The sequence below is a fragment of the Uloborus diversus genome, chromosome 2 (assembly GCF_026930045.1).
Source record: "Uloborus diversus isolate 005 chromosome 2, Udiv.v.3.1, whole genome shotgun sequence".
NCBI classification, from domain to species: domain Eukaryota; kingdom Metazoa; phylum Arthropoda; class Arachnida; order Araneae; family Uloboridae; genus Uloborus; species Uloborus diversus.
This window is the reverse complement of record NC_072732.1, coordinates 193,258,850-193,286,774: the sequence shown is the minus strand read 5'-3', so window position 1 is coordinate 193,286,774 and position 27,925 is coordinate 193,258,850. Positions and strand designations below refer to the sequence as shown.

At 31.7% G+C, this 27,925-nt stretch overlaps 1 protein-coding gene across 1 annotated transcript; it reads right to left on the bottom strand.

The window, feature by feature from the left end:
• Positions 1-169: 169 nt before the first annotated feature.
• On the bottom strand, positions 170-27,400 carry LOC129216742 (cilia- and flagella-associated protein 58-like). Its single transcript, XM_054850959.1, has 12 exons — positions 27,356-27,400; positions 22,547-22,694; positions 19,844-20,038; positions 17,224-17,361; positions 14,719-14,878; positions 11,273-11,355; positions 10,221-10,412; positions 8,774-8,935; positions 6,751-7,029; positions 5,231-5,566; positions 3,190-3,417; positions 170-307 (listed from the first exon to the last, which is right to left on the bottom strand). The coding sequence occupies exons 2-12, from the start codon at positions 22,553-22,555 to the stop codon at positions 170-172; spliced, it is 1,920 nt and encodes a 639-aa protein (XP_054706934.1). The 5' UTR covers positions 22,556-22,694; positions 27,356-27,400.
• Positions 27,401-27,925: the final 525 nt, after the last annotated feature.

Sequence of the window (27,925 nt, the reverse complement as noted above, 5' to 3'; positions counted from 1 at the left end):
TAAATTTACTTCAAAAGTATTAGTGGTCAACATTTTTCCTTTTAACTTTCTGTTATACTAAACTTTGACACATCATCATTCAGAAATGGTTTATATATTTGTGTAATGAGTCTTTTCTTACTATTATGAATTCAAAAAGTATAAAAATCAAAATAGGTTGTGATGTGATTCACCTGCTTGGTGATATCTTCTTCTGCTTAAAAAAATTATTCATTTTTAGTTTCTTCAGTTCTTCTTTCAATGACGCAATTTCTGATTGATATTTGGATATGTATGATTCATACATATTTACATCAAATGTCAAAGCCTGAAATAAAAAACAAAATCTGAAATGAAAAACAAATTTAGAAACTTTCAAACATTCAGTAACCTCTCGTCATATCGCACTTTTTGGGAGACATCATAAACGCAGGATAGTATCTCAAAAGGGGATATAACCAAGGTCATAAAAAAAATATTATTCAATTAATGTGCAAATTAATTTAATTTAATTTAACATGCATGTACTCCTACAGAAAGATTAGTTTGTTATCCTATTTGAATGATTTAGGGAATTGATCCCATGATATGTACCTGGGTTAATAGTCTGCTAACAACCCGTATGGCAAAAGCTTGCATGCTGGGCAGAACTATGATGGTGGGTAACTGCCATGGCTGCCCACAAGGGAGCGTTATCTCCCCTTTGCTTTGGTGCCTGGTGGTTGATGAACTTCTGGAAAAAATTCGTCGCAAAGGTCTGCACTGCATTGGCTATGCGGACGACATAACCCTTGTTATTAGGGGTAGGTTCCATGAAACTGTTACAAATCTCATTGGGTCTGCCCTTAAGGAAATTGAAAAGTGGTGTTTGGAGGCAGGTCTTACGGTCAATCCGAATAAGACTTGATTCCCTTCACTCGTAAACGTCTCAAAGACTTGAAGATAATTAAGTTCTTTGGTTCGCCTCTTGCCTACTCTAGTGAGGTCAAGTACCTGGGTGTGATCTTTGACAAAACTTTGACATGGAATTCTCACCTTAAGCAAATTACCGATAAGGCCAAGAGAATCTTTTGGTCTTGTAGACGAGCAATTGGTATTAATTGGGGCTTTTCTCCAAAAATCGCTCACTGGGTTTATACTAGAGTAATTGTACCTACGGTTACATATGGGGCAATTGCCTGGTGGGGTAAAACCTGTACCATTACGGCTGAGGGTTGCCTCGCCAAAGTACAAAGGATGGCTACTATTACTATCACTAGTGCCATGAGAACTACTCCTTCCCATAGCCTTGATCTACTTCTAGGCCTTCTTCCATTGCATAAGCAAGTGGAAATGGAGGCGATTCTGTGTGCATACCGCCTCAAGCTCATGGGTCTCTGGAAGTCCCCTCGTTACCTGTCTCTGTACGATAAACTGAGTGCAAAGACTAGTAAGCATCCTTACTTTATGATGCCTTCTGACTGGATGTTAAAACAATTCAGCTTTAATGCCAATTATAACATTGTGTTTCTGTCCAGAGAGCAATGGAAGGATATCATTGGCAATGCACACAAAATCTGGTTTACAGATGGTTCCAAGACTTCGTCTGGAACTGGTTCTGGTGCATATTGCAGCAGCAATAACACTAATCTGTGCTTCTCTTTAGGGAAGCTAGCTACTGTCTACCAGGCAGAAACTTTAGCCATATTAGCTTGTGTAAACAACTGCCTAGATCGAGGCCTAAGTGGGAAGGTTATCAGAATATTCTTTGATAGCCAAGCTGTGTTGAAAGCTCTCAATCGTAACTGTTTTACTACCAAAACAGTTTGGGAGTGCCATAATGCACTGGTAAGACTAGCTGGCAGTAATAGGGTCTCCCTTTACTGGGTTCCTGGTCACCGTGACATTTTAGGTAACGAATTGGCAGATCAGTTAGCTAAACAGGGCTCCAATGTACCGTTTATGGGACCCGAGCCTGTCCTCTGCCTGCCCTACAATGCAGTAAGGACTACTGCAAAGAACCTTCTTATGGATGAATCTTATGGCCTGTGGCTTCAGTCCGAATCTCAAAGACAGACCAAGACTCTGAACCAGCAGTCTCCCTGGCTCAGGTCCAAGAAACTGCTTAACTTGAGCAGGAATGAGATCAAGAAGTCTGTTGGGTTACTAACTGGACACTGCTTTCTTAATAGGCACCTTAATCTGATGGGTGTTATCGACAACCCTTCGTGTAGAGGATGTCATATGGCTGATGAAAGCTCAATTCATGTGCTATGTGAATGTGACTTCTACTCTGCACAAAGATTTGAGCACTTGGGATACCACTATGTAGATCCCTGGGAACTGCCTAGAATTTCGGTTAGGCAACTGCTGAGATTTATTTCTGTTACTGGGCTCCTTTAGTAGTCTTAGCGGGGATAGTACAATAGACCTTTGGTCTCGGTGCTCGCGCTGTTTTCAAGCGCCCCCCCCCCTTTTCACTTCATACTTCATTCATTTGAATGATTTTCTTTGTAAAAGAAAATTAGCTTGCCAATTGCTTTTTGAATGTAAAAAAAAAAAATACTAATAATAATTAAAATATTTCTACTGTTTTCTGGAGGAATACAACACAAAAGTTGCAAGTGAAACTGCCAAGAATTTAGATGTATGGAAAAATATCAGTTTTGTTCATTGGTTAAAAAAAGAAGAAAATACTTTTTCTGAGAAGCAAACATTTCTTTTTCTGTGGTTTCAAATGTAAACCAACATTTTTTTAATACAACTTTTGGGAAGACAAAGGGAAAGTGATGTAACTGCTATAGGAAGATAAAGCAAAGCGGAGAATACCTGCATTTTTTTTTTTTTTTTTTTTTTTGCATCTTTATCTTCTATTGTACTTAAACTTTGTTGTTCAAGCTTGCTTATTTAGTTTTTGCTGAAAATAAAATACAAAAAAAAATCTAATAACCAACGTTTCTCTATAGTTAGTATTAAATCCAAAATGCTCACTTTGGAGAAAAAGTTTTTTCTCTAAATTACTGTAAGAAAGCATTAAAAGTTTCTTTGCCCTCCCCCCTCCCTCCCTCCCTCTACAACCATGGCTGAAGGTCCCCCAATCCACAAAAGATAAACTTCATGATGGTCAAACGTAAGTGAATTACATGATGAGTTCCATGGAGCATTCCAATCAAAGTATGAAAATGAATGGTAAAACACCAGCAAGTTGCTCAAAATTTAAGAACTACATACCTTGATTTTATCGTCCTTTTCTCTTAATAACTCTTTCTGATTTATCTGCTGCATGCATTTGGTTTCAAAGTATTTATGACGAGATGTTATATTTTTTAGCTGATCAACGATTCTGGTCATGCTTGATAATTTCTCATCCTTTTTCTGGCCTTCAATAGCTTTTTTAAGAAGCTGTTTTTGAACTGCTTGGTAATTTTCTATCAATTTGTACTTTTCTGGATCTGTGCCCTATTCAAAAACAAAGTAATAAATTTTTAATAGCACAAAAAAATACAAAAGTTACCTTGAAGGTCCAAAATTGAAGAATTTTGACTTTCACTGATGATTTTTTGAAGAAATATTTGATTTTCACCGACATCTTTGCTATGTGAATGTTGATATTCACTTACTAATGTCAACATTTACCAGATTTTAGATTTTCACAGTAACATAATCAGATTTCCATTGTTCGAAAAATTTTCAATCATAAAAGTTAGTGAAAGTCGTTCATCCAATCATCAAAAATTCCGAAAACAGAACCTGAAAATTTTAATGCACCATAATGAAAGCAAATTCTTCAGCATTAAAGTTGAGTTTTATCCTGCATAAAAAATATCTAGTAAGAAATTTTGAAGATTTTTTTCAGGAAATATTTTTATGAGAATTTTTTTAGACGTCAGTTGCATGTGTTTTAAAACCACATTCAAAGTCTTTTTAGAGCCTTGAACATAGGTACATATATATATAAAGAAATTACGACATTATTTCAGCATCTAGAAACCAAGATGATTTTTAAGAAAAATGACAGTGATATACAACTTTCTCCTAATTGAACAGGATTCAGAAAAAGTTATTTGAGGAATAAAGTGAAAGTAGAAAAAATTTTCTAAAGTCAGGGTGAAATAAATAATGTTGGAGTTCTGAAATCTATCAAGTTTTTAAGTCTAAATGCCAGTAGTTGCTTATTATTATACAAATTTTGAACCTCTACATGTAAGTACATGTTTTAATTCAAATATATTTCTCAACATTGCTATTTCAAACATGTGTATTTTCTTATACTGTATAATTAACTGTATAATACAGCCTGACTCGATATAGCTATACCGTGAAGTCAAATAGGATAAAGGAGTTATATATTTGATAAACTATAACTGAAGTGAGTTAAAGCTTTTACACATGATTTTTAATAACACATTTTGAATTGCAACGAAATGTAGAGAAAAGGGAAATTAATTAAAATCAACTGAGTAGAGCCAACATAGTCTAAATTTGAAATCAAGAGGACTTATAAAATTTTGTCATAGATAAAAACCTGATTTTTGCAATTTGAGTTTTACTATTCTTTGAGAATTTGAAATGCTCCTGATTTAGACAGCATGCACTTATACATAATCTACCTTGGATACAGTTTAGCATACATATAAACTAATTCTAATAAGACATGGGACATTTCAACAGACAGCCAATAAGATTTCTTATAAAAAAGAAACAAAGAATGTTTTCATCTAACTCATTTTGATTTTGGCAGGGGTGCCCACAGGGGGTGATTATGGCGCAAGTTGCGCCATCAAAATTTTTGGGGGGGGGGATTTTTTTAAATTTATTTATTTAAATGTAGTTCTTGATTTATTTTTAATTTAGATTATTCATTTTATTTTATTCTGTTTATATTTCATTTCATTTATTTATTTAGTTTGTGTTTGGCGTAGCAGAGAACTTTTCTAATAAAATAATAATAATAATATAATAATTAAAAATTAATAAATAAACAAATAAAAAATATTTTTAAAAAAAGTAAATAAATAAAAAGAGAACTAAAAAACAAAATAAATAAATAAATAAATAAAATATTTAAAAAAAAAAGAAAATTAAATTAAAAAAAGAGAACTAAAAAGTATAAAAAAGGGAAAGAGTTGAGAAACATTTTGGGGGGGAATTGCACCATTGAACTTGGGGGGGGGGGGCACCCCTGGATTTTGGCATCAAATATTTAACTTATGACTGCATAAATGTGAAACCTCTTAAAACTGTACAGAATATATTTATGTGAAATACTTACTTTAAGCATCCTCCATCGATGAATATTCCTAGGTTGATGCATTGCTTCTTCTAAAGCAGAATTTTTAAATCTTTCCTTATGCAGTTCTTGTTTCGCATACGTAAAACTCTGTTTCAATTTTTCCAAATCATTCACTTTACAGATTAAGGCATTTTTTTCACTGGTCAGCCTCAGCATTTCCAGATGCAACACTTTTGTTCCATTTTCCAAAGTAGCGTATTGTTCTTTTTCATTCTTGAGCAGAACTTCAAATTGCCTTAATTTATCTTCTAGCTCCTTATTAGTCCGCTGCTGAAGCTGTAACTGTGATCTCAGCATCATCAAATCTTCATTCATCTAAAAGAATAAACAACTTTTTAAAACAAATGCATTGAAACTTGATGCTTCATTGATAAAAATCACAGCAAATTTGCAATATTTAAGCATCAAAACACTTTATACCTATACAGCATGCAAAAAAACAGAAGTTGCTGAACTCTGATTTTTCAATCAAATGCAAAACTGGAAATATAAAAAAAAATAAAAAACTTCAGAAACTTTGCTAGATGAAAATGAAAGCGATCTGTTAGCTTCATTCTAGTTTATTTGCATGATTTCCCAAACATAAATAAAATCAATGCAGGTTTTTTTTTTTTTTTTCAATGTTATGTTTATTGCCATCTGAGCAATATTTTTTATTGAAGTGGTCGAACACAAGAGTTATTGAAATTGGCGGTATACTTAGAAAGACTCAAAGAACCAGTATGTCCCCTGCTTGGTTTCTGAGTAAATCCTTATATATGCCTTTCTGGGTAAGTTCAAAAGCGACACAAAAATCTCCTCTAGTGATTAAATACAAATTAATCCATAATAATTTCTGTGATCGCTACACAATAAATTATAAGTTGTCAGTTTTTAAGTAAATTCTTAATAGATGTCTTCTTGGGTGAGTCTAGAAGCCACACGAAAATTTCTTTTAATAACTGAATACAAACTGAATCCATAATAATTTATGTGATTGCTACACAACAAATTGTAAATTATTATTTTCTCTTTCGAAGAGTGATGCCTACAGCCTGGTTGGTGAACATTCAGCAGTATTTTGCATTTAGAATTCTATTCGACTGCAAAAATAGGGGGAAAAAAGTGAAACTAGAGAGAACAGTATTTTTCATGCTACAGTAAGCAAATTTTTAAAAAATCTTTCTAGGTATAAGATTCAATGTTTACACTTCTACAAGACTAAAGACTAAATGATAAAGTAGGCACTCAAACATTGTCATTTTATGAAAAGTCAGAAAGTTTCATCATGTAAAATTAGTTATGTTTCAGTGTATTGAGCTACAAACTATGCGAGATGAACATACAAGCCCCTTCCGTGTTTCTCGTGTTAAAATGTTTAAGCCACACAAAGAGCAAAAACATCTATTAACTACAACACCAATGAATTATCATTTCATACCAATTGATAGCTGCAAAAAACAAGATTATACATAGCCAAATACAAAATAATTTGAAAAGCAAATACTAACATGGCAAACTTTTGCAGTCAAAGTTTCTATATCCTTTTCTTGTGCAGCAATCGACTGCAAGTAAAAATGAGCTTTCTGCTCCATGCAATGATTTTCACCTTTGAGTGAAGCATACTTCTGCCCTTCTTTGGTTAATTTTGTCAGCAATTTCTTCTGAGATAAATCTAAACTTTTCCACCTGTTCTTCCAATCATTTACTTCATCATTGCGTTGGTCTAATGATTCCTTTAATTCATCCACATAATTAGTTAATATATCACTCTTTTCTTTCAAGAGATCTTGATTTTCCTAAGAATAAAAAAACAACTACATAATTAGAGTTTTAGTTTTGTAATAGCTTTTGGTTATTTTACTTTCTATAATCAAGTACAAAGATTTGTGAAGAAACCATGGCTTTCAAACAAACTCAAAACCAGACTATAAAAGCCTACCTCATGGATAAGAGAGAAAATGTGAGCGATTGCTTGAAATATAACTGAAAACAAAATTTAAATAAATATGACTGAGAATTTCACTATTTTGCAGTCTTTGGCACTTTTCATTTTAAAAGAGTTTTCCTTTAAATTATCTACATTTAATTACACACTCTAGGGTTTCCTGTACCTACCAATATACATGATTTAACCAATTAGATGGGGCCCTGAAGACAGCTCTGTTTTTTGATCCAAACTAGAAAGCGAGCAATCCCTGATCCCGCACCCTCAGAGGCATTGATCTGAAATTGGAACTTGGAGAACTTTGTGACCATGACACATTTGAAGTGCCCCAGTCACTTTTAATGAACATAGAGGATCTTTGACCAGCTGTCATTGAATCCAGGACACCTCTGCCTACGTGTCTGATGCCTTATCGATCAGGCCGATGATTGATCACGGCGCTAAAGTATTTACATGAAAGCAAGGTTATTTATCTTTTTTTTTTGCAAGGCAAATCAGCACATAAATTCTTCATTATTTTTTGCACTTAAAAAAAATATTACACCTATATTTTAAAGTACATATTTATTTGATATGTTGATAACAGACAGCAGACCAAATTTTTTTAGCACATTGTCTGCTCCCTGCTGTTGTTACGTTAAGGGATTTTTTATTTCTGAAAAGCATACATATATTTCGCATAATTGGTATAAAAATCATGTGAAATCTTATTATTGGCACAGGTTAAAAATTTAACCTATTACAAAAAATACATATCACGAATACTAATATTTTTTCAACCGAACCAACAACATGATTCAGTTTTAATTACCCTTCATTAATGATAAATTTTAAGTATTTCAAATCATGAGTGTACTGATAGTTACCATTACTTACTTGGGATACCAAACTCAAGTACCACATGTCACTACCCTTTGGTTGGAGTAAATCTAATCTGGCAGCGTCAAAATGCTATGATTAAGATCTGTGTCGCCTTCACAATGCTGTCAGGTTAGGTTTGCCTCAACTATTGTAGAAGCAGAAACGTGTGGCTTTCATTTTAACCTGCACTTCTAAGGTGAAAGTCTAACTTAGCCAAGAACCAAATCAATAGACGGAATTACCATCTATCAATGTTTTCATATTTTTGATTTAGACCAGGAGCCGAATAACCTCTTATCCAGTGCCCCCAGAGGTACTAATTTGTTTTGGGAAATTAGAGGTCTTTGTGACCACAACAGACTCAACATGCATCAATGAGCATTAGTATGCATGGAGGTCTTTAACTGGCCAATGTCAAACCGAAAGCTATGAGTTTGGTGCCTATTGGGTTTGCAAATGAAGTTTTTAGGTTCTGGTTCTCAGAAGCCAATTTATCATTTAATCATGGCATAGTGCTCAAAAAATAATTGCTGCATGTATATTAAATTTTTATGCAATATGCATGTTATATACTTAATGTATAAGCAAGCAAATAAAACATATGAAGCAAACATTAAAAAATAAAAAAAAATGCATTGAAGAAGGCCCCCAAACTTGCAAATCTGCCACTGTGCCTCCTTATTTAGGATCAATGCAGGAAATAAAATTACAGACAACACATTTGCGACACTCACTTTTGCTTCTTTGTATTGCTGGCAATAAATTTTTCTGTCCAATATTGCAGCATCTGCTACATCCAATTGCTGTGAAAGTTTGTTATTTAAAACAGCAATCTTTATTTTCATATCTTTTTCTTGGTCTTCATATTTACAAATATCATCATTCATTTTCTCAATCTGTTACAAAATAAAATTAAATCACTTATGTTTTTTACACTTAAAACTAAATAGTACATTCAAAAGCTTAAAAATATTAGTAAAATATTTGGAGAGAAATTTAGATGCAAACACAACATTTAAATTCTGTATTATATTTATAGGGTCTAAAACATTTTATCAACAGTATTTTCATAAACTAACCAAAGCAGTCTGTACTCAAAAGTTTTCCAAAGAATAATTTCTTTTGAATTTGTAGAATCCCCCCCCCCCCCACAAACACACATTTTTAAGAAATAATTTTTTAATGCTGTTTACTCCCCCCCCCCCCTTCATTCCTTTTATAGATTCATGATTTTTTTTTTTTTTTGAAATTTAACACAGAACTAGTCACCTGCATATCATTTATTGCCACCTCTTTCAGTTTTATAGCATTGAGCTATATATATATATGTATGTATACATTGCCATATTAAGGCATGGGCACATGGGACACGGGCCCAGGGCACCAACTTTTAGAGGACACTAAATCTAGCTAATGTTTTGAAAGTTTAGAGTAATTTCACATTGCACTATAGTAAGATATAAATACTAAATCTTAAAAAAAAAAAGTTCTTAAAATTTTTAAACTGCCAAATCTCTAAGTCACTCTGCTATATTTACTTAAAACTACATACTGTTACAAAAAAAAAATGAAAGTTAGATAACAGATTTTTTTTTTTATGCTGTCATCTTGAGGTAATATACAAGTGTGTAAAACTATTTTATTACTTTCACTCTATAGTGTAATCTAGGGGGGGGGGTGCAAAAATAAAGTTAGTTCCAAGTGTTCTCAAAAGTCATAGTCAGGTCTTGTGTTTATACTATAAGCAGGTATGGATTTGTTGTAATACCATTTTCCCCATTAATTTCATCAGGTCCGGATCTATAAATTTTGAATCCTCCTGCAACAAAATCTGTAGGGCCCCTTCATAGAGGCCAGCAGTGTATATTTGCAACGTTAATAACTTAGTGCTAGTTTTTTTTCCCTTTTTCCCCAATTTCTTGGGCCATTGGGCCCTTTAAGGACATATGCCCGCTGCACTGCGGATACGCAGATCTGGGCCTGTATTTCATGCTACTTAAAAGAACCGAGTTTTCCGATTCCTTTTTCTAAATCTGAACATCAAATTAACGCAATTTTTGTCATTGCAAGCAAGTGCCTAGTTAAACTGAGTGTAAATGCACCCCTGCATGTCTAATGTATAACTTTATATTCTACATAAAGTATTTCAGATACACAAATAAATTTAGTATCAAATATTACCTTCTTGGTTAAGTCTCCTATGTCCTTAAGCAACTGAGATTTCATCGACTCCAAGACACTAATAACTTTATTCTGCTTTTCAACTTGCATCTGTAAATTTTTCACTTCTTTGTGTAGAGTCACTCTCTCATTTTCATTGATTTTGAACTCATTTTTATACTTCTCAGTTAACTCTTCCATCTTCATAACATTCTGTTGAAAACAAAACAATTTGCATAACCTGTTTTTATCAAGCCATTAAGTTGTAAATTGTGTGTCTATTGTGGAACACAATTTGAGTTCCTAAAAAGTTCATTTTTGTCTAAGGATCACATATTAGGATCACAATATAGTTATAAAAGTACTTGATTTGTTTAAAAAAAACATGTAATAAAATATGTACAGCTGGAAAAAAGTTTTAAAAGTATTAAAGAGAAAAAAAACTATTCAGAAAGATATTTACAATCAAGTTAAACTCAAAGGGCATATTCCCTTCCTTCGCAAGAAAAGAATACGCACCGGAACAACAACTATGACAACACAGGAACAAGTAGTCACTCAAGATAGCCTATAATAGTCTTTAACATCCTAATATAATTTTGCCCCCGCACATATAAGCCCCACTAGCCACCTCTGGGAGGAACAAAATGGAAAGGAGAGAGGGATTCTTTATCAAAGGAAGGGAAAATGATTGATACAAGAGATTGATTGACTCACCAATGAAAATAAACAAAATTGCACAAAATAAAAATTTGGCGGTTGACCACCATTGTTCTAATGAATCTATGTCATAACTTATTCATTTCTGAGGGTCATTCCACGGTATTCGGCTGTGCAGATTTAGTATCAGTCATGGGATATTTAACAGCCAAATATTGTGGAATGACCCTGATATAGTTGAACTTTCTCGTTCAATAATATACAAATAATTGCACACACACAAATGTCACATTACTTCGCAAAATTTTTGATGCCAAGTAACTTAAATTTTAAAACCATTCATTTTCTTAAATCACCTAAGCAAAACATTATTTCAGTTCACAACCACAAAATGGAATAAAGTTCAATCATACTTTAGCCAATAGCTCTTTTTCTCGCACTAAGTTGGAAACTTCTGATTGATGAAGAGACTGTTCTTTTCTTAATTTCAATATCTCTACAAATATATCATAAAGAAATAAAAAGTTCAATTTTATGAATTTTTTTGATATAGTCAACATAGAAAACAAGATTGTGAGCTTACAGCATAATAATAATAATAATAATAATTAAAAAAAAAATAGTGAAGTTTGAAAGAATGCTTTTAAATATAGTGATGGTATAAACATTTATTTAAGAAATTATAACTTAGTTTGACCTACACATAAACAATGCCTTAAATTTTCATACTATCACATTAAATAATTTGAAATTTTTATCAGTAAAATAACAGTAACAGTAAAATGAAACTTAAGGCATAATTCCAAACACTTTCATATCACAAGCACAGACTCATTGGACTAAATGGCAAGAGTTACTCAAAACATGTTTTGTAGGGTTTTTTTTTTTTTTTTTTGCAAACTGTTCGCTCATTACTAAATCCTGCAGCGGTATTTAGTTTAGGTTTTTTTATTATAAGAATCGTATCAGTTTTGGTAGTACAAAAGTCAGAATTAGTTGCATCAAACTATTAATAAGAAACTGAATACAAAGAGCAAAGTAGCCATGCAATGCATATCATAAGTCAACTTTCTACGTAGTCTTTCCTTCATTTTAATTTATACTCTAGAATAAATATAACTTCATCAAAAACATTAATAATAATAATGAAGTTTAAGTTTTCATTACAATTATTCATGTTTTTCTTTCAATTTTATTTTCTGCCTAAACATTTTGTTTGTGGTTATGCTAAACAGATACTTTGCTTAGATTTCATGACAGCAATTTGGGTAGTGTAGTATTTGGGAAAAAATGCTAGGAGAAATTCATCTCTTTCTATTGGGTGAGACATGGAAAACAAATTTTTGTTGGATTAAAAAGAGGTCAGTTTACAGTATTTAGCCAGCTTTTACTTAAAAAGCAAACTTTTTTTTTTAAACGAAGTAGTGGTTGAAAACCGATGTACATTAAATTTGCACTATTTTTAATATAAGGAACCGAATATTTTGGAGAATGGCGTACATAAAGAAGTCACCAAAATAATGGTTTTTTGTAACCCAATACAATTTTAAGCAAAACGTGATTGTAAATGAAAATGGATCTGAATACCTATTAGTTTTCTGATGTGGGTCATTTATATCCCAGTGTTGGATCTAGGGGGAAGCAAGACAGAGCACTTGCTCCGGCTAATAACTTTTTGGGGAGGCAAATTCACCTTAGTTATGCTTTTTTTTTATGTTGTATGCAGCAGCATCTCCTAATTTCTATAGCAACAGTTGCCTCAGCAGTAAAACTACTTAAAGATTTAAGAAGCTAAATCGCCTTATTATTAACATAAATGCAGAAATTTGTAAGATGAAAATAGATAATATAGATCTCAAACTATTTATTGTTTCAAAAGTTACATTAAGATGCACTTAAGGCTTTACTGAAAATAATGTTTTCTAGTGAAAAATCAAGTAAAAAACTACAATTGTTCTCAATGCATAAGAAAATAGTTCTTACCGTGTTTCCTTTTTTAAGCTGAGTGCAAATGAAGTGCTTAGTATACTATAGAAAAAAATAATAAAGTGCAACAAAGTGAGGGACGTAAAATAACAAAATATATACATCTTATTTCAGCAAACAAAAAGTGAAGCAAAAGCATACATTATTAAAATTATAGAGTGAATATTAAGCTAAAACATGAGTGTAGTGAAAACCATTGTTTAAATAGACACCAAGAACAGAAATGCCCACTGGGGGGGGGGGGGTGATGGGAGAGACTGTGCCATTGAAATTTTTTAGGGGGTAGGTTTTAAGGGTTTCTAATCTCATTTTGAAGGGGGACTGTTGTTTGGGAGTAGTACTTTGTAGAATTTCAGCGGGTGCCTGATTGCCCTATTGAGGACGGGGGGCACTCCTGCCCATAATATGAAAAAAGCAACTAGTTCTCACTTGAAAATGTTACCAGAAAAATATTTTAAAACTTATAGCTGGACAGGATAAGACTGCATGAAGAACATACCAATCAAGCGGCAATTTTAAAATTTAAATTTCCTATATGAAGAACAATTTTACAATTGCAATTTAACTGACAAGCAGATACTTTAAAATCTGAAAGTTGGTTTAATGGGAAGGGTTAATAATGAGGACAAATTTCATAATTAACAAATGCGCATACTGATTTGTATTGGAAATGCATACCTTGATTATGTTCTTCAAGCCAGTCTACAGTAAGTACAATATTTAATTAAGGTACATTATTAGCTCTTTTATTTTGCATCACAGCTGAGCCATTATGTACACATTCCAAAACTGACATGTAGCAATGTTTCGCCGTATGTTAGAGTCAAGCATCAGTCTCCTCATACAGGAACACATTAGTATAAATCTAGTGATAACTGATGACTTCTGGTATGGACATGTCTATAAAATGGTTTATAACTTTTGTGAATTACAAATTGTGAGACAGTTTGGGATTCTATTTCCCTCACATTGAGCTCTGTTTTCATCATTACAGCCAGAAACAGATTTCTTGCGATGCTGCTTCCAAGCATGGCACACAAAGCTAACTGTTCCTAATTCTTTCTTTCTACCATTTCAGAAACTTTTGCCTCCCATCGCTTTTTAGACAGTTAAGGTATTTAATGATTTAATTTTACACAAAATTTAACAAATATAAATACCACAGCATTTATTAATATTTTTAAATAGGAGTGAAATGCTTTATGTCTAATTATACTTCAAATGAGGCAGTGAGAAGCAAAGGTTTCAAGTTTTGGGAAAAACACGTTTAAAGTTCTGGTCCTAGGTAGACTTTGAAAAGTATTTCTATATCAAGCTGTATGGGGGGGGGGGGACTAATACTATATAAGGACATTAATACTATCTCTTGCCCTAAAAGAAAGTAGAGGTTCATCTACCATTTGTACTGGTTATCTCCAAATTATTAATTTTGGCACTTACATACTTTATTTCTTACAGCCTCAAATGTGCTTTTTAAAAACCTATGTTAGCATAAAATTAGAAAGAAGTATAAGTATACAGATCAAAATTTTGGAAGAGAAATATATTTTAACACAAACTGTTACCAAATTCCACTACTTAACTGTATATTAAGGTGATCATAAAGTAAGAATACTATGCTAAAAAAATTTGCAATTTTTAATCATACAATCAAATCAGTGTAATCAATTTTTGTTATTTTTATCTTCAATGCAAAATCTCTAAAACTGCCACAATTATCATCTGTGTTTTCCTTAAAATGAAATCTTATAAAAGATTTTTTTTTAAGCAAAATGTTTTAAAACAATGAATTTAAACATAATTAAATTTTATACTCCAATGGTTTGACAAAAATCATTTCAAAAAAATTAACTTATACAATCTATCGACTTACCTTTCTCTAATTTAGATGACTGAGCTTTTAGAGAATTACACTTTAAATCCAAAGCTTGTCTCTGATTCTCAACAAAGAGTAGCTTCTGCAAGGATGCTTCTTTTTCATTTATGATATTCACTAACTTTCCATTTAGAGTTCTCATGTCTTCATCTTTTTTCTGAAACAGACAAGGTGTTTTAGAAGATGACAATAAAAATCTTGATCAAAAGTTTTAATTGCTTGCATATTAAGGGAGGTAAATTTAGTCCAGTTCTTTCAAAAATAGCTCATGTGGAAACTTAATTCGCGAGGACGCGCAAGGGGGTGTTTGACACCCCACAGAACTTTATTATTCAAACTTTTTAAGTTCCCTTATTTGAAAATGGATCAAACTCTGTGTAGCTGGGTTGAAGGTCACTTGCTAATGGGTGGTATGTTTACTGTTTGCATCCTACAGCGGTTTCTGGAATTCCTTATATGGGGTGTAAAACACCCCTTGCGCATCCTTGTGATTCTCTGATTTTCGTCAAAAATGTCATGCTACATGACGTATGATGAGGACATGGCCCTAAAATAGTCAAAAATCTGTACCTGAAATGTTTCCTAAATGAGTAATGAAAGTTTGGGAAACTTTTAAATCATGATTGATGGAAATTTTAGTCTTACTTTCTTTAGCTTATCAATAATTTTACATTTTAATGAAAGCTTTAAGCTGCTTTTGTTGTCCACTTTTGGAATCAGTACAAAAAGCAAGTCTATACTGAAAATTTTCTAAAGAGTGTTTTTCAAGTTTTGGAATGTATTTTTATAATTGATGGTGCAGAAGGCAAATTTTGGACAGTAATAGTTTCATTGAGAAACCGAAAAAATATTAGTACACAGACTTTGGGTTCATGGTTGACTGGATAGTATGTCCGTGCCAAGAAATAAGAATTTCTGTCAAAAGCAAATACACAATATTAGGAATAAGAATTAAATTATTTTCTCAGTTACTTATATTTCATACTTTAAATTTTGCGTACTTATTTTATGTGCAAATATTAAATATTCAAGTACAAAAAATGCTTATTATATCACTTTTTTCAATAAAATACACCTGTTATCATTAAAATACTGCACACCACTACAAAAACAGATTGGGATGTTAAAAAATACTTTCAACATTTCTGTAAAAATTTTAGTGTAAGTTTTCCAATAAAAATAGTTTACTAAATGGGAAAAACAAATATTTAATTTGATGAATGGATTTTTAAGTCTGAAACATTTACATTTAAAAAATGCATATTTAAAAAAAAAAAAAACTGATATGTCCAAGGTGACAGACTTTTAGTACTAATCCATAATGCAACTGATCCAAACAAAGTTCATAGCACTGACTTTGTGATTAGCATCATTGTCAAATAAATTTCTAATGACAAACGACGATTGCATGCCAAAAAGCAGGAATCAGGCTCCCAAACTAGTCATGTGACAGGGGTGGAAAATCTTTGTCTCAAGCTTTTCCCATTGCGATATTGTAATTGCTCCCTCCATTGCGTACATCCACTCTTAGTTGCAACCCAGTACAGTTTACAACTCTTTTAGAAACCTATTCGCTTATTAATTACTCTAATAAAATAGCAAAGTTTGTGATATACCCCTTAGGACCTAATTTGAGTCTGAAACTCTCAATTCATCTAAATTCTGTCCTGGCAATAAACTCCAAGCCTATATATTCTTACTATTAAGACATAGTGTTAGAAAATATCTTCAAAGATAAATAATGGACAGAACTTCAAGGCCAGAAGTTTGAGTGAGAGATAAAATCTCAATGAATAACATGAAAAAGTGCATTTGGATGAATTTTAAATACACAATAACAAAGTGAGATTGAGATTTAAGTGATACATTTAAAAAGTGATTTCAGATTTTCTCCAAATTTATGCCTTTGGCATTTCTAGTTTTGGTTACTTTCAGAAGAACCTTTATTTCTCAGGTGAAGGTATAGAGAATCCTGGGATCCAATTTTTCAAAATGCAGCCTAAATTTCATTACTTCCACAAGAGTCAAAGATCCAAAATAATGCCTAACGCGTTAATGGTAAAGCTAAGAAAAATTTGTATCATATCTACTTGGCTAAGAACAGTGTACTTCTGAACCAGTTTTAATTTACTGATTTCTTCCCAGAAATTAAATACCACAAAAAATGTCTATGTTCTACATGTGCACTCGAATCTGTACAAGAACGGAGAATCCAGTAACTATGAGCTGATTTGTAATCAATTCAATCAGCTAAGCTCACATGCTGCAAATTATTGCGTAGTTTGGAGTCACCATGTTAAAAATCATAAATTACACGCAATTTTTTATGAAAAATTGTGTTAAAATTGAAAAGCTTTAACAAAAAAGAAATGTTCATGCATTCAATGTGTGCAACCAATATAAAATTTTCCATGACATTTGTACTTAATAAAAGTACAAGAGTTATTTTTTCTAAAGCATTGTTGTTTTATTTTTAATGAATGAGACACAACAGGTTCTTACTTTGAGTAATAAATCCAGTTTTTCTTTTTCAGCATTCAATGCGGTGTAGTTTTTAAGATGTTGCCTAAAATACCCCTGAGTGCTGTCATGTGATTCTTGCAGAGCTCTAATTTTTGTTTGGTGTGTTGATATTTTCAGCTAAATAAAAAAACAAATAACTACATCAATACCATACGCTAAAAGTTGATTTAAAAAAATCGTAACATCGAAATTACATTGAATCATCCATCAAGAACATTCAATTAACACACAGCAGAAAAATAATGTAATCACACATTATCACATGTCTTTTAGTTTAATTTAATTTGAAATTATTAAGCAAGTTAAAACTTCAACAAGACAAAATCTTGCTTATAAAAATTTGTGCTTTTATACACCAAATGATAAAAACGTATGCATGAACTGCACTTGCCTGCATAATTAATATTGTGTATTATCATAGAAATATGTTTGAACTTCATCACTAACAGAGCATAGTGCTTGCCACATTAATGATTAAAACGGAAATGTACTTACATTTTAACAAAAGCAAATTTTGGAAAGGAAGAGGAGGGGGCATAAGTCCCTCCCAAAATGATCAAATTAATTTAGCTATTCCATTAAAAAGTTTTATGCACTTTTCTCCAACATAAATTAAAATTTTTAAACTATAATTTTAAAAAAATACACAAAGAATATTTGAATAAAAGCACTTAACAAATGTTTGTTGTAAAAACAATATTGGAACTGGTGTCAGTGCAAAAGAATACATTTGACTCCCTTAACTCACAGGTCTAGAGTTGAAGGATATGCATAATATTGTGGTTCTTCCATTAATTCTTCTTTGATAGAAGAAGTAATTAACAATGTAAAAAAATGATTTTTTAACAAGATACCTAGATGAGTCATTTCAATCAAAAGGAGCTAATTGTGAAACTATGGATATCTCTTTCAGCTTCTAAGAAAGGAAAAATTTAAAAAAAAAAACATATAGTACTTTCTCAGCAAAACTATATTATCAATGGAAATATCCATGCATAAAAAGATAAAATTGATTCATTAAAACTCAATGGAAGTTATAGGTTTGTTTAATAACTTAGTCCTGGTGTTACAACACACTATAACAATTTCTAATTAACACTGGGTGTTAATATAGCACTTTTGGGTGAAATTATACGGAATGTAATATTTAATTGGCTTAAAAAGTTGAAAAATATATTTTATGTTTAAAATCGAAGTAACTTACAACATAATATTTCTATACTTTAAAAAAAGCGAGAGTGTTTCAAAAAATAAAGGTACAATGGCTCGCATTCCTTTAAAAAAATTTTATTTATAAAATGTCAGTTACTTCTTATTAACTGGATTATTTATTATTTTTTGACATAAATACCCCATTATCCAAACATTTGCTAAGTCAGGGTACGATCTTTTGTACTCCACAGTCATTGAAGTTTGCCGGCTGTGTTTGGAACCACATTTCAACTTTATCTTTAATCTCATCATCGTCATGAAATGATTTTCCACCAAGATGTAACTTCGGGTAAAGGAATTCGCTGTGTTCAAAGTCCGAGCATCAAAGATCACAGACAGCGGACCTGTTCTTTGTTCGTCATGAATTCGTCGTTCGTCATTCGTCCTACCTTCAGAGAAATGGCGACACCATTTTGTGACATTTTGTCAATTCATAACGTCCCAATAAACAGAAACAATTTCTTTGAGCATAACTGCTGGTTGATGACCTTTTGCATGAAGAAAACGTATGACGGAGCGCACTTCGCATCTGGCGGAATTCTGAATCGGCGCAGTCGTTTTAAACATGACCTACTCCAACCAGAATCAACATTGCAATGCCGAACGACCACGAGGAGAAAGCTAAAGGTTCAAGGTTAACACCTGTGTTACCAACTTGCTCGCCAAAACTTTTCCTCTGGCGTACGGTGTATCTTTACTTTTCGAAATGCCCTCGTATATTAATTGGCTTTAATAGATCCTAAAAAACATTTTTAAAGAACCTCATGAGAGCTTTATTATGAAAAATTGGATAGGGTCAGGATTTGCTCTCTGGTGCCCCACCAAAAACTATTTCTTTATCACCCGAGAATTCTGTTGTCATTGAATTCAAGTGATATAATAGATATGTCAGAACTGAAAATTTAATTCGTTAAAACAGATATTTTGGTGTAATGGTATTAGTTGTAACAAGATTTCACTTAATTTGCAAAAAAGAAAAAAACAGATTAAAAACACAAAATATAACGCCTAATAAGATTTTATAACATATTCATTGAGATTGAAAGCATTTTATATTTCTGTTAGAGAGTGATAAAGGGCACTATGTGCTTTTATTTTCGAATCAAGATTTAAGTTTAATCTCGTTCAATTGTTTATACTCTATTTAGAGACATTAGAAGTAAGATTTTGACACACAAATTTTCATTTTATAAGCCTTTGAATAACAATCCAGTAATACAAATCATCACAAAAGAAAAACCTTAAACTCATCCCCTACATAATTTTGTTTTTGTGACTAAGTGCCCTTTGTCACCCAGGTACAAATTTAAATATTCTACTAAATATAAAAGATAGGAAGATCTTAGAACTTTTTTACTCACAATTGAATACATTAAATTTTCCTTACTTTATAAGAATCTATTTCTGTTTCCATTTCTTCCATTTTTTTCTTCAGAATGTACATATTTTCTTCCAATTCTTTTATCACATCATCTTTTTCTTTTAAGTCCTTGGCAAAATAAAGTCTGTTTTTTACAGTTTTTTTGTTTTTCCCAAGCTCTTCCTTCAGTCTCTCATTTAAAATTTCAAAATTTTCTTCAAGCTAAAATCATCAAAAACATTTACTTAAACAACAAAAATGACAAATAAAAATTAGTACATCATAAAATGTCTTTCTTACAGAAAATTTGCTAAGATCACCAATGATCACTGTTTGGCATGATGATTAAATTGGAAAAGTTTCATGTTTTTGCATAAAACATATATGCATTCTTAAATATTCAGACATTGAAAGCAGTAAACTTATTATGGTAAACTGACTAAAAAGGATTCAAATATTTGAACCATGAGAAAAAGAGTGCAAAAAATCTACAGTATATATATTTGCTTTGGCCATCATCAGTTTTGGAAGCAACCTTGGACATTTATCTCCAACTCCCGTCCCTCCACATTAATTTTTGACAAATTCATCCCTTATTAAATCAATATTTATTAAATCCTATCAGCTATTTCTTCCAATTCCACCATTAATTTTCTTAGACCTTAAAACTTGAATTTAAAAAAATGAAAATATTGGATGGATGAGCAGTTTCTTAAGAACAACTGCTTACAAAATATCATATATAAATGAGAATGATAAGTAAAGCATTTTGGTATTAAATTTTATCTTAAGCAATGAGATAAGTACACCAAAAAAATAATTTTTACTAATAATAAAACTGAAAGTCTGGATCTCTGTCTGTCAGAATGTCTGGATCTCTGTGACGCGCATAGTGCCTAGACCGTTCAGCCGATTTTCATGAAATTTGGCACAAAGTTAGTTTGTAGTATGGGGGTGTGCACCTCAAAGGGATTTATCGAAAATTCGATTTTGCTCTTTTTCTATTCCAATTTTAAGAACATTTTCGAGAGCAGAATTATCATAAGATGGACGAGTAAATTACCAAGTTATCATGACATGGAACCGTAACATGGGCAGGCCAATTGGCAATAAATTCACCATACATTATTTGTAAATGTGCAGGCAAACCAAAAGACCTTTTAATGTTCTACTACGGGCAAAGCCGTGCGGGTACCACTACTAATAAATATGATATACACACAGATTTTTTTTATTTAGTATAAGCAATTGATTGCAATAAATTTGAGTAGGAAAATAATAAAATATTCAAATATACTAAGTGTGTAGTAACTTTGCAGTTATAATTAGCCTTCAATCGTTTGTTCTTGTATGAGACTAGTTTTGTGATGATAGGAAAAGAGAGAATCTCTAAATTTATTAGTATGTAACAGTTTACAAAAAAAAAAAAAAATTGAATATGTTAATTATCCACTGCAGTTAATATAGTCACTTGAGACATGAACTTGAAAAAATCCTCTGTTATTGTAAGCTCAGTGAGAGAGAAAAGTGTTGTCGGCATGGAGTTGAACTACAATCCCAGCTCTATTGTGGTGGAAACCCTACATAACTATGTGCTTAGGACACTTCCCGCTTTCAATGTTTCTCCACCTCCCCAAAAGAAATGAGCTCTCTCAAAGTCTTACTTAAAGTTACTAGAACCAAACTATACATACATTTCCAATGCAAAAGAAATTTAGAAAATAAAAATAAAATCTGAAATCATTTTTATGGAGGTATGTGTTTAAATATGTTTAACCTGTATCAAACTTCTATCATCTTTGTAGTTAAACCATAGACAAAAGTCATTGAGCAATGGTAGTGTCGAACCTCACTGACATTTTTAATCATGATGCACATCAAAGCCATTTTATTCACCAACCAGAGATGAATTCTTCCACATCATTACTACAAAAAATTACTTTTTTTATTTCCCCATCAATATATTTAAAACATTCACAAGAACGAATTCCCTTTACGACAGCCAAAGAACTTGCAAAACTTAGGAATATAGGACTTGCTCTTCATTAGACAAAAGATTTCGACTTGATTTCACCATCAAAGACAATCAAAAGCCATAAACAATGCTCTGCACATAATGATGGTACATAAACACAAAGAGTAGGTGGTTATTTTAAAGGGTTTTTTTTTTTTTCACTAGCAATCACTGTATCTCATGTTTTTGGAGATAAGACAATTAAAAAAAAGTACTTTGTAAGTCCTTTGTGAATGAAATTGTTTCATATGTACAATAGAGACTTGCCTAATGCATTTGTCATTTATTCTAAACAAAAAAGCTTCAACTTTTTTCAGGGAAAATATGAAATAGTGACTTATCAAAAGCATGCATTGTAGTGTAAAATTACAAAAAATATAATAAATAATCATAACAGAGAACAAATAATGTATATATTTTTAATTATTTTTCAATAGAAGAGCAATTTAAAAGCTTGCAACAAAATGAAATTTAACGAAGAACAATGAAACTTTCAACCTGAACAACTAAACTTTATTAACAATTAAACCACTTTTATACTAGAATGAAGCAAGTATTGAAAAATACAAAAAAAAAAAAAAAAGATATTGTAAAGCATGCAAGTTATTAACTAAGTAAATTTACTTTCACAAGTTAAATTTCCTCACCAGAGAAATCAAGGATTTAAAACAATTTTTGGAAACTAAAATATAAGAACAAGATTTTCAAAAATTTACCTTTTGCATTGCCTTTAATGTTTCTAGTAACTTCAGTTTAATTTCTTCTTCACTTGCTTCTTTTAATGCTAATTCTTTTTCTAGCTGTTTTATTCTAGAATTCAAAAGGCTTTTCTCTCTTTCTGCTTCTATTTCGAATGCCCTTTCTCTATTGAATAAATTTTAAACCAATCAGAAAAAAATACCAATAAAATAAAATTTTAACAAAAAAAGCACAAAAAAATAGGGGTGGGGATAGAAGTATAAGTTTTAACTAATACAGGTTTGATGAAAGAACAAGAGAAAAATCAGGAAATTACAACTTTTTTTTTCTTCCTGTTTTCTGATTATCATACATCTCTAATGCTCTTTATAATTTTAAACAGAATAATATAATGTTTTTTCAAAATTGTTTGAAGTCCTCATATCATATATGAGGCAGCAAGGAGCAAAGGGATGTAAGTGGAAAAATTAAAAATTTGGAGATAACCAGTACACATGGTAGGGGAAACTCTCCTCTGCCTCGGGGCAAGAGATGGTACTAGTAGAACTGGTATGTGCTGTTGTACAGCATGATTTAGAAAAAAATTTCAATGAAAGCCTACCTAGGATATTATTTTTAAATGCGTTTTACTCAAAACTTGAGAATGTTCACTTACCTCCCTTTGCTTCTCACTGCCTCATATGATATATCTTTCACAAGTCCCTCAAGTAATTGTAAAATGCATGATATTTTGAAATGCAGGCGACGGGGACAAGGGCGCCCATATGCAAAGTTGTAAGGGGGGCTCAGATATTTTCCCCATGGGTTAAGAGTGTATTTTCTAAATGGAAACAGATTTCAGGACAGATTAAAGTCATTAAATAACTTATTCATTAATAGCTGGAGAATAAATATTTTCACATTTTTGCAAAGAAAAAGTAGCAAAAGCAAGGAAGTTCAAACTTCAAAGGGTGAACTTGAGCTTCCCCTTTACCCTTCCTATATGGGTGCCTTTGGACGGGGATTTTGTCTTTGGCACAATGTACAAAATTTTATCTCCTGATTCAAAAGAAAGGAAAGGGTCTAATTCAAAAACATTGAAATTTTCGGTCCACATACTCCATTGAGCTTACTACTGTCAGATTTTAAAAGATTTAACCTTCTTCCTAGCAATCACTGTATTTCGCATTTTTAGAAAAATTATACAAAATCTATTTTAATGAAATTGCTTAATATACAAACACAAAACTTGATTAGTTTGAATTTGTGAATGTAATGCCCGAAAGGCATGTCCTTGTTCAGCAGGAGTAAAAACGGTAATAAATCGAAAGCAATGTTGTAAGACAAAGCTAATAATGATATTTTTAAAATTTTTGACAGTATTTAATGCTCATATAAATAATAGCCGATGATTGAGTAATCCGTGTGCTTCGAGAATGAAACTCGCGCCACGGCATGATAATTTATAATATGTTTTTGTAATGTTTAACATGCAGGGAAAGGCTTTATTGTGACAAGGCTAAACTTGATCTGGCAACTTAACAGTTTTACTGGTAAGTTGATTGAATGAGTTTTTTGGCACAAGAGCCTTAGTAGGCTATACTGCCGTGTGCAGGTAAACGGCAGTATCTACAAAAATGTGTTTTTGAGATATTTGAAGAAACGCGTTTTTGATTTCCCACAAATATCAATAAAATATTGAAATTTGATTTTAGGCTATTCTATATGTTTATATCGATGTATTTTTTGGGCAGTTTGTTTCATTTTGATTTTGAAATCAAAATTTTAATTAAAGCAGATACTGCCGTTTACCTGCTCTTCGCAGTAGTAATTTTCATGCACTTTTACTGGCAATCAGCAGTAACTGCACAATGTACTATTGAATGACCAATAATTACAAATTCAACATAATACGGAGTAGATATGTCATTACGAAGTATATTTATTGCAATGTGAATAATATATTTTATTTTAAAAAATAAATAATACCGTGTATACACTTGATATAAATTTAATATAAATAAATGAAATGTCATTCAAAAATAAAATAAAAATTTATATTTTACACAAATGCTTTTATGCCAATATAAAAATAAATTAATAAATATACATGTATATTTATATATTTATATATAAATATACATATGTTGGTTATAAATTTATTATTAAAGAGGACATAATTTAAATATGGCATCGACCTACATCCACTTAATATAAATTTAATCCAAAACACATTTACGTACCTCCTCAGATACTAGATATACTTGCTGATTTAAACAGTCCTTGCTACAACGAACTCATTTTTGTGCTTTACCTTTTTAAAAACACTAAATATAAAAAAAAAACTTCAGTAGATTTTTTTTTTTTTTTTTTTGCGCATCTACTAAATCTTCTGTCATGCTTCTTCTTAATTGGAATTCCTCAAAATCACGGACGAAGGGGGGGGGGGGGGGGGGTGCAGACACAGAAGTTTTCAGATGAAAATTAATTTTTAGGAAATCAAATTCCTTGGCTGATGACAGTCAATTTGTTGTTGTTGGAGGAAGCCACAACATGTTCAGAATCGTGAAAATCAAATACATTTACTCAAAATTCAAATACTGACAATGAATAGTCGACAAGGCATATGTTTTGATTGCTTAAACTGCATTGTTGAAAACTCTTTATTGTTCCTACGTTGTCACTTGGCAACTGGAAGTTTCTGTAGGCATTTTTAAAACCACGACAAATCGCTTAATGTTCCACACTTTGCAATAAAGCAATAAATATCCATGAATATTTAGATGAAAGAAATGCTTCGTGTGTTAACAATGGCTCTCATCGAACTACTAAAAGTGCAGCAGCTTAGTATATATAAAAAATTGTGAAAAATATCGTCTGCGACAAAACAAAACAAATGGAACAGAATCGTTCTGTTGCTACACGTTTAATTATCGTCTGCCAAGCATTACTTGTGTTTACTCGTATGTTATCTTCTTTAAGTGTACATTAGCAAAAAATAATTTTGTTTTATTGTTTCTAGAACACGGATATGAAGAATCAAAGATTTCAAACAAAAAGTTTTCTTCGACTTTATTTGAAATAAAGTATGATTATTTTCCCCAAGTATCTCCCCCTTTTAAAAGTATCTCTTACGCTCAAGGACGAGAGACGGTAATTCCCAAATTTTGCCGAAAGATAAAATACGACCTGGCACGCATACCTACAACTAATAAAAAGCGACTAGGAATCATTTTTAAAAATGCAATATTTTCTCTAAATTTGCCAAATTAAGGAAATTTTTGAGAGGTCACACAATGACCTCCCATCGGGGCGTTACTGCTTGCGCTTAGTTGAGCTAAAAAGAAATCGCGAAAACCGTTTATGCGTCTTTGTTCAAGTTTTGGCGGCGATTCATTTATGTTCCATTCTCCGGACTCTTTATGGCCTGGTATAGATCAGTAAGTACATACTACTGATTACCTGTATAATGTAACGATAATATCAGTTACTACTAATAACCACTGATAAAAAAATGCTTTTATTTAGCGCTATTCAAATAAACATGTTTGCACCATAAAACTGAAGAAACGTAGATTTTAAAAATTCCAAAAAAAAAAAAGAAAATGGAAAAAATTGCAGTTGATTCCATTTACCCTCCCACGGCAGAACGATCATGGACAAAAAATTTCATGAAAATCAACAAATTTGCAGTTACTGCCATTTGCCTGCCCACGGGAAAAGAAAGAAGAAAGTTTTCGTTCTTCCGTGGGCAGGTAAAGAGCAGTAAGTACATACTGCCGACTTCCCGCAAAATGTTGCTAAAAAAGCAGTTACTGCTAATTACCACTGATAAAAAAATGCTTTTTTTTCTGCGACAGCCAAATAAAAATGTTTGTACTATAAAACTATAGTAATAAAGATTTCAAAAATGCAAAAAAATGAAAATCGAAAAATCTGCAGTTACCGCCGTTTACCTGCACACGGCAGTATACTGCACTTTACTGGTAAGACTGTGTCATTTCAGGAGAATGAAGAAACGAAAAAATGGTCAACAATGATCGCTACCTACTGGAGTTTAGGGTTAATCCACTGGAGTTAGGGTTACAATTTCAACTATCAAAATATCACCAAACAGGCAATGTCTTCGTTTAAATGCAGAAGCAGTTTTCACCGTCATACCTTGATGGGTGACTTTCTAGTCACTGATTAATTACTAAACACAGTCATTGGAAGCTTTTGAAGTTTTTTTTTTCTCTAAACAGAGAACTACATAGCAATATTTTGCTTCTTTATTGTTTACTACACTTTTTCTGAACAGCAATCTATAAACCAAAGCCGAAACATTATACAAGGTCAGCAACTAAAAATTTCAAGTACACTTTTGTAAAATAATTAGCAACGTCTTTGAAAATCAAAAAAAAAATAAAATGAGTCAACTTGAAAAAAAAAATTAAGCTAACTGCAATCTGTGTTTATTTCAATGAAAAAAACAAAACTTCATTTATTGTAAAAACATTAATTGCAGATAAATAAGAAGGAAAAATGTGTAAACAAATAATTTTTAAAGAAATTAATAATAGTTAAATTCATTTGAAAATATACATTGCATAATTATGTTGGCTTAAAAATGCAATCAAGTTTAACTTTGAGTCTGAAAGAAAAATACTGATAATGAAAAATGTGACTGAAATTCTAAATAGAAATAACCTTTGCTACATTTCAATAGTGCCTAAAAAATCCATAAAGGTACTATTTTAGAGAACATGCAATTTATAAATATGAATTAAACAGTAGAAAAATTCTTATAAATAAGAAATATTTTGTAGCATAAAAATAATGAAAATTGAATACAGTAAAATACCAACTTTTCTGGCACCAGCTCATCTTTTTCTTTTTCCAAATAATACAACTTTGCCTCAAGATCTTTTATTTCTTTTCTGAATACAATTTCTTTTTCTTCATAATCTTCGATACATCTACAGCTCTTAAACAAGTCCTGAAATAATAGCAATACATGAATAAATTGCCCAGAACTACTATTACTACAAAGAAGCAGACTAACTCTATCAAATACAATTTACTATAGAAACTTCATGTTTTGAATAGAAATAAAATACAGTACCCCCTTGTTATATCGCTCTGGTTGGGAGACAATAAAAAAAGCGTGCTATATTCAAAAGCACCATATAACCAAGATCATTAAAAACAGAGATTCCTTTAACCTTCAAGTAACTGATATGTGCATCTAAAATTAATCTAGCCTATTCCTATATTAAGCTGAATTTCTGAGCAAAAGTAGTAAAAGATAGTTGTCTTACCAAATACCTAGAAAGCAAAATAAAAATATCTTTTTTTTTTTTTTTGAGCAATTACGATTGCTTATTGCTTTCATTTGACTGTTTTTGATGTCCTATCATTTTATTTTCCCACCGCCA